At 45.9% G+C, this 8382-nt stretch overlaps 1 protein-coding gene across 1 annotated transcript in view; it reads right to left on the reverse strand.

Annotated features, from left to right (window-relative positions):
- Positions 1 to 8382, reverse strand: part of LOC104955082 (inositol 1,4,5-trisphosphate receptor type 1) — a 77495-nt gene that overhangs the window by 36668 nt on the left and 32445 nt on the right. The window contains exons 23-34 of the mRNA XM_010782314.1: positions 5718 to 5908; positions 5440 to 5572; positions 5294 to 5348; positions 5049 to 5214; positions 4698 to 4871; positions 4501 to 4575; positions 4245 to 4382; positions 4040 to 4165; positions 3764 to 3964; positions 3420 to 3671; positions 3104 to 3229; positions 2877 to 3005 (exon numbers count right to left, since the gene is read on the reverse strand). Of these exons, the coding sequence (XP_010780616.1) occupies positions 2877 to 3005; positions 3104 to 3229; positions 3420 to 3671; positions 3764 to 3964; positions 4040 to 4165; positions 4245 to 4382; positions 4501 to 4575; positions 4698 to 4871; positions 5049 to 5214; positions 5294 to 5348; positions 5440 to 5572; positions 5718 to 5908 (1766 nt within the window). The remainder of the gene's footprint in view (positions 1 to 2876; positions 3006 to 3103; positions 3230 to 3419; positions 3672 to 3763; positions 3965 to 4039; positions 4166 to 4244; positions 4383 to 4500; positions 4576 to 4697; positions 4872 to 5048; positions 5215 to 5293; positions 5349 to 5439; positions 5573 to 5717; positions 5909 to 8382) is intronic.

The raw sequence follows: 8382 nt of genomic DNA on the forward strand, positions 1-8382 counted from the left end.
GTCTCCCTGCGAGCGGCATTTCTGGCCGATGTGTAGATATTTCTTCCCTGTAGGCTGCGACACCGTGTTGGCGGCGGCCCGCGGCAGGCTGGCTTGTTTACAGGCCGCGTCTTTTTACCCCGTCGGCGTATTTTAGTCTCACCTCACCTTACTTGTAGGTGGATAGGATCTTCCCTGACAACAGATTCGTTGTGCATGTACGTACAGGGGTTCCTTGCTGCGTGTAGGAGAAAGGTTTTTTTTTGGGGGTCACACCCCATCCTTTCACGGCCACTTTCACATTTTCGAGCGTGTCGCGCGCTTCGAGGATCGGCTGCTAACTGGTACCGCACTTTTGGCGAGGTCCCGCCCGGGCGCACTTGGGGACCCCTTGTCAGGACGGGGCGCCCCGGCCTCGACCGTGGCGTGAGGACGCGCTCTCTGTTAGACGGTGATACCACCTTACCAGGGAGGGACCCGGCCCTACCCTACCGCGGTAGGGGAGTGTCCTCTCTCCGGGGCGGGGCCGGATCGGAGGGCTCCGGCTTGGGACCTGCCCCTGCTGCCGGATGCCCTATCATCTCCTCCCTTCGAGCCCCTGGCCCAGGTGGGGCTTAGGTGGCTGCCCACGAAGGCAGCATTTCTGCTTGCCATAGCCTCAGGGAAGCGAGTCGGGGAGTTGCATGTCCCCTCCATAAACTATACATGCCCGAGGTGGGACTCTCAGGCGTTGCCCTTTGGGCAAATGTGGCATTCCTGCCCGGGGTCCTTCCACAAACCCACTTCAATCAGCCTGCCCAGCTGGCACGCTCGACATTCAGGAGTACGGCACGTCGAAGTTGCTGTGCCCTGGGGGTGCCCAAAGGGCGTATATCAAGGCTACTGCCTGTATACGGCAGTGGGAGCAACTCTTGATTTTGCCCTGGCGGCACTAAAGGAGGTTATGCCCTCTAACCAGTGGCTGCCCCACTGGGTTGTCGATACCATCTCACAGGCTTACGGGGCCAGTGGCCGCCCCCTGCAATCGGGCTGAATTGCCACTCTACAAGGAGCATCTCAACATCTTGGGCTGCCCTAAGGGTGGTGCCCCTGGAGACCATCTGCGCCGCGGTGTCGTGGGCGTCTTCTGGCACATTCTTCAGTTGTCATCAGGTCAATGTCGCCACTCCCCATTCTTTGGGCGTGGTCCTTTTGCCGAGCTCCGCTGCTTCCAGTGGTGAGCAAGGGCTTGGATTCTTCATGACATTGTTGGTATAAGTCATCCAGTGCTTAAAGCACCGCCTCTGGCGGTCAGTAGGGACGAAATAGAACGATAGTTACGGCTGTAACTACGGTTCTATGAGTCCCGGATGACCGCCAGAGTTTCCTGTCACTCAGAATTCTTGTGTGCTCGCGAGAAGATTCTGGGAACAGATCCTCTGACGACACCGGCTGATATAGCCGGTGTCACGCGAGTCACAGGTGACTTTGTTGTTATTGGTACTCGAGCTGCGCATGCGCGCGATGGACATATCCATTGCTTAAAGCACCGCCTCTGGCGGTCATCCGGGACTCATAGAACCGTAGTTACAGCCGTAACTACTGGTTCATGACCTAACAGTCGTAAAATACACATTTAGGTAACATGAATCCAATATATTTTAGGCAAAGATAAATTGGCTTATTAAAAACAGACAACTTTTTTTACACAACACCGATGATGGTCTACCTGTTACCCATCAATCCTTTTGCAATCACGTAAACTATAGCTAAGCTATGCTTAATAACTGAGCTGCACCTACTATATCAGTAGCAGTATTATTCTTTTAATAGATTATAATTGTCTGCAACATAAGAGGTATATTTATACATTACATTTTAGGCCACCCTACACATTATTGTAGTCCCAGTTTAATATGCAACTAAATGTTATTCATAGATAGGGTTCCTCGGCCTGCAAACCAAAGCAGGCCCCTGAATTAACAGCTTAATGGTAGGGTTTGGTTCTTCATTAGTATATTCTGAGAAGGATGACCTTTAACAAGAACGGGCACAGGACATTTCAGACATGCTGTGTGAGTCAGAGATCATGTAAAGTCTATATTTAAAGTTCATAGCAATACGTTTACATTACACCTGTTTTTGTTAAAATACAGTACATCATGTTCAAATCTGCATGTGTGACTACAACTGATGTCACAGGGAACGGTTTATCTCAAGATAATTTGTTTTAACAATGTGTAAAATATAACACTTTTTACAAATACAAATAAATTATAAATAAACTCACAAAAATATTTGGGCAATATATAAATTGATTTGTAATTCACAAAAAGGTTTCACAAATATACAAAATATTAGTTAATACATTAAATTAATTGATAAATACATGACAACCATTTGTTAACCAATCTTCCCAACAATTGCACTTCCAGTTTTTATTCATAAAATGCATACTTGAAGGATATGGTAGGACTTTTGCCCAAACTGGGGGTAAGTTTGTTTCAAAACAAACTTGTTTTGGGTAGATTGCAAATCCGCAAGTTTATATTAAATTTTAATTGTGGAATTTTTCATTATATAGATTTTTATTTCAAGAACTGTTTCGAACTGGCTAAATAATTTATGAGCCAAGAAACCTTTTTGTATTCATGAATAGTGTATTACTTTTACGGATTACAAATTACCACATTAAATGTTGTCAATCTGTTCAAATACTATTGAGACAAATAAAGGTCCATATTTATCAAACATACATTGATCAAGTATTCTGGTTTAGCTCAAAGCATTTTTATTTGGATTAACATTGGGTTAATTTGACCATTTACTCTCGATATCACTGAATGTGCTTTTAAACTTCAATGTATTTTTTCTTACACAGTGTTTTAAAACCCTTAAGACATGTTGTGGTTTCATACCTGCAGGCTGGTGCTCTGGTCAGAAAAAGGCGAGCTGAAGAAAGTTGTTACAATGCTCATGACCGTCTCCGTCACATATTGCTCCAGAATGATGTCTGCATGCTTACGGTCACTTGTATTGTTGCACACCTGTAGGCACCAAAACATAACCAAAAGCATTTGATTTATAAATCCTTATATTTTAAATTAGGTGACAAGTAGCCAGAGAGAATTTGGATATTACTTACCCTGCAAATGTCTACCAAGAAGTTCTCAAAGAGTTTCCACATGTGATTAGAGGTGTAGATCTCCTTCATTTCCACCTCAGTGTCCACATAGCAGTGGTTCAGGAAGTTGATATAGGCAATCTTCACCTGAAATGTTAAGATTGAGTTTATTGTTAAAATGCAGTGATGGTCAAGGGTCTTTGACAGTCAAAATAATAATAAAAAGAATATTCAAGGAGAGAGTTGTTTTGTGAATTGTTTTATGATGGTTTGCTGAATCTGCTCCATATCTGGCTTATCGTTTACTTTTACAGATGCAGTCAAATCTTTGTTTCACCTCAGGGATGCAGTCCTCATGGGTCACCACCCGCACTATGTCATCCAGGGGTAACAGAGAGTTACACTTGATCTCTGTGTAGACATTCTTTCCCTCAGTGCAGACAGCCAAGAGCTCCACCAAATGTATGTGGTACATCAGAGGACTGTTCTCATCCATGCGGTCCCGCTCTGATCGCATCATCTGGACCAGTGTCTGGAAGGAGGCGCGGTCATTATAGAAGACCAGAACATCCTCGCCAGCATTCACCAGCTGTAGGAAGAAACAAAAACACACAATTACACCTGGGAATCAGGAGACTGTAGCATAGTTCAAACATTCGAAAGATGGTAACAAGGCTTGACCTCTGCCATGACGATGTCCTGACACTTTTTGATGAATTTATTCTCTGCTTTGACAATAGTCTGAAGGAACTTGAGATACTGCACGTTGCGGCCGTGTGTTTCGATGCAGTGGACAAAGTGCTGAACCACACGCTCATTGATCTCACTGCACAGCTGGAAGTTGTTCATGAAGATGTGTTGCATGGTGATAGCTTCTAAAATCTGAAAAACAAAAAAGGAGCATGATGGGAATGATAGTACGAGGGTAACACTGTGCAACCTGGCAGGACTGCTCACCCCTGGGTTGAGGAAAAGATTGATGTGCTTGTGCAGCAGGGCCTGGTTCTGCTGGTTTCCTGCGCAGAAATTCTGTAGAAACTGGTGAGCTAGCTTCATGATATCCTGCATACGCAAGTCTTCTCCCTAGAGGGGAAACAAGCTGATGAGAAGTTGTGTCTACTTGCCATTGAGAGGTTTTTTTGAAAGTGACATTGATTAATACCTTCTCGTAGGGGATCTGTAGGAGCTCCAGGACGACAGCATGAGCCCCCATGTTCCTCAGCAGCCTCTGTTGCTGTTTCTTGCTCTTTCTACCCGACAGGCCTTCCTGGACACAAAGCCTGCTGAGCCGCAGCAGGATCTGAAAAAGAAAGAAAGAAGATGTGTTATGTTGAAAAGGGTCTATAGGGCTGTGAAACAACATTTGCAACAGAGGCAGATAAAAGCTTGTTAACCATACTTAAAAGTAAGAGAATTACCTCCTTTACTACCCTGTAGTTGTAACTGCTGGTGCTTTCTGCTTTCTTCGGTTTGTCTGTGCCCCCTGAGTCCCCCTACACAGTATAACAGACACAAAGCATCAGGGAAGAGACCATACCCCTCCCAACCAGTTATCTTGTGGCAACAGGCTTTTCAGTGTTAGTGTGCAATTCTTTTGATGTACAATATAAATCACCTTTTTATGCTCTGATTCAGAGGAGAGCCCCTCTCCAGCGTCCATGCCCTCGTCTGGCCCCTGCCTCTTGTACACCCAGAGCTCAGACTTCTCTACAATAGAGCGAAGCTGGTCCAAGTCTGACTTTATTTGCTTGTAATTTTCCACATCTTGGCTGGTGACCAGCAGCTGGACCTGCAAACACAAATGTTACAATATCAATAACAGAGCAGAAAGATATCAAGAAGACGCTGATTCAAGCATTTATTTGAAATGCATTTGGTGTTGTATGAAAGGTGGTTAAAATAATGACATGCACAACAAACTAGCTCAAATGGTGTGATATCCATTGCTTCAGTTGTCGCTGTATACCTGCTTAAAAGCCTGCAAGACCTCCTGCCTCTGGCTGAAGTGCCTAAAGAGCAGGTGGAGGGCTCTGGACACCAGAGGAGGATAGTCATGCATGGTTAAGTGAAGAAGGACCCTCAAAAAGGTACGGCCACCTTGATCATCCAGGTCCAGAGGGGTGTTCTCTTCACTAGACACATAACACAAACTGAAATAAAAAACACATCTTTATGTATTTGTGACTTTTCATGTATTTCGACTGGGTTTACCTTCCACCAAATATCCCCTCTGCCTGCTCTTCGATGTGCTCGAAATCCAAAGCCCCTGGAATAGAGAAAACAACTAATGTAACCAGCAGAGTCTCTTTTATTGGCCCAGCATCTTTCTAAAATGCAGCCATGAATGTTACCCTGACCTGGCATATTGTTCGGTCCTTCCACTGCTCCAGTTACAGACAACTCAGTTTGGGAGTTACTCTCATCAAACTCCCTCTTGAATATAGACAGCAGGCAGGAGATCCTGTAGTCCAGCCGGACATTCAAGATGAACTGCAGGGACGGGCAGAAAGTTGTATATGAATGTTTTAGAGGATGGAAGTATTGTGTTTGAGTATGCAATCTACAGTATGTGTACTGAATCTACTGTACTATATGCTTTCACGTGCATTCAATAAAAATACTGCATGTCTTTCACCTGCAGGATCTCAATGATCTTGAGCTTGGTGTCCATGACCAGTATGTCCTGTTTCTCAGGCTCAGTCTGGGTCTTCACTTTGTCTCCAGTGGAGCTGGTGTTTGAAGTTGTTGGGAGGAAGCCCCCTCCTCTCAGGACAACTTGGGACATCAGCTCTCCTACGCCATGAATGGACCTCATCACATTACTACCTGAAAACAATCACACACATACAGACATCAACACATACAGACACACAGGTCCTCCAAAGGCAGTGGTGAACCGAATAGCCTGGAACACTCAGATAAAACAAACAAAAAATCGATTTAATTATATAAATAAAATGAATAAATGAGAATGGTATCTGTGTTATTGATCTGTAATATTACAGTGTTACGTTGATTTGTTTGTCCTTCTCGGACCATGCACTACGCATTTCAGTGGTTTTGTGTTAGAAAAGAAAGCAACCAATCAAATCTTGTTCTGGGTCTCTGGGTAGAATATCCTTCAACCAAGGTATTCTACACCCTTGATCGAAGGNGGACCATGCACTACGCATTTCAGTGGTTTTGTGTTAGAAAAGAAAGCAACCAATCAGATCTTGTTCTGGGTCTCTGGGTAGAATATCCTTCAACTAAGGTATTCTCCATCCTTGATCGAATGCCCTGGCCGTTGCACTGAATGAGAGCATACGTTTGGACTGACAGTTTGATCAACCAATCATATATTGATTNGCTATTCAGTTAGGTGGCTTTAATCCTCCACCCCATGTTGGGGCCAGGGAGGCTAAGTTGCACCTCCTCTGCCCAGTGCAAGCGCTAGCATGCTATGTAGAGCGCACGGCTACCATTAGGCGCACTGAACAACTGTTTGTGTGCTTTGGGGATGGTGTGGCTGCAAAAGCTCTCTCCAAGAAGTGCCTAGCAGGATGGCTCTGCGAGTGCATTACACATGCCTATGGACGGGCGGGGAGAGCCCTACCCACTGGGGTCCGTGCACATTCTACACGGGCTGTGGCTGTGTCAACAGCCTTATTCAGCGTCTTGGTCTACGCCAGGCTCCTTCATAAAATGTTATCTCCTGGACATGTCTGGCTCCTTCTCGTCGTCTGTGCTTGTCGAGGCAACGCATGACTGGTGAGAAGGGGGGTGGCTGTGGGTCAGCAGGTGTCTGACCCCCCCTCCCCCCCTGGACATAAAGCACTTGTGTTTTCCCATGCTCCTGAGGGACTCGGGAGACATGGTGCGCAATCAGCCTCATACAGGGCTGGAGGCAGGCTGGGGGAGCCTTCCTCACTATTGTCCATGCCCACTCTACACGGAGCGTGTGTGAGTGTGGGTGACGTGGTGCACTTATGTTTTCCCATGCTCCTAAGGGACCTGGGGTACATGGTGCGCGGTAGGCTCCAGATGGAGTCTCCGCACAGATCTTTTCCATGCACACTCTACACGAAGTAAGCTGTGTGAGTGTGCCTTATCCAAATTGCGGCCTTGACTTCTCTACGGTTACAACCGGATGGGAGGAAGTGGGGATGCTATGGATTTTAGCCAAAGCCGGTCAGGGACGGTGTTGTGGGTCGATGTTGTTGGATGACAGGGCGTGTATACATCCGGCCTCTGCCCACTGTACCCATAGAGTCCAGTAGAGGGCTCCGCCTGTGTGAAATATAACAGGGGGTTACGTATTGTAACCCTAGTTATATAAGCACAGGCGAAGCCTTCTACCTGGGGGCCCTGTCTTTCCTAGTCCGCTCGCTGAAGAGTGTATAGGATAGTGGTCGGCGGGTGTAGCCGCCTTATATACTGTGGGCCTGCGCGCGCATTCAGGTAGGCTCGCCCCGATTTTGGGCCGGCTACGTTTACGTAAACTCAGTAGGTGAAAGCACGGCACAGCATTGATAGAGAGTAGTACCCATAGAGTTCCAGTAGAGGGCTCGCCTGTGCTTATAGTAACTAGGGTTACATACGTAACCCCCGGTGTTTTACCTAGTCTGAAAGCTTTTAAATCTGTTTACTGAGAGCTGTGGCATGTTCACATGCTGCCTAACTGGAGTTTCTCTCTTCCCCCATGTGTAGGGAATGTGCCAGTTCCCAAGCCAGCACACCCTACATCCTATGCAAATACAGCTTGGATTATAGCTACACCTTAATATTAGATTATGGTACTTTATTTAACAGAAACATGTATCCAGTATCACAATGAAGTGCTCAGTAACCAACTCATTTCCCACATGGCGCACATTTCGGGGCCAATGCCTTGCCTTTGGACTGTGGGAGAAACGCACCGATCCTTCCAACAGAGCTCGAGTAAACCCAGGATACAGCCAACATGGATGCCACGCCTGGTCACATCTGGATCTTCACCCGTTCCATACGATACAGACTACATTAAAAATTAAAACCTCAGACAAATTAATCTGTACTAAAAACATATTTAAGGTCTTTCTACCCATTAAAATTAAAATTCTAGCTGTTGATAGGTGAGATAAAACAGGAGGAATTCCCTCCTGTCCTTCCCTTCGCTCTGTTTTTCTGCACCTGTATATTGGACCGTTTGGGCTTCCCCTGTTCAAAAACGTCCAGGCGTATACAGGAGAGGGAATGCACCAAAGGCACATTTGGTATAGTCTCAATTACACTGTAAAACCTGACAAGTTAATAGGAACTTTTTGAGTAACCTTGGACCT

This window comes from Notothenia coriiceps, unplaced genomic scaffold, assembly GCF_000735185.1.
Source record: "Notothenia coriiceps isolate Sejong01 unplaced genomic scaffold, NC01 NC01_scaffold00000496, whole genome shotgun sequence".
NCBI classification, from domain to species: domain Eukaryota; kingdom Metazoa; phylum Chordata; class Actinopteri; order Perciformes; family Nototheniidae; genus Notothenia; species Notothenia coriiceps.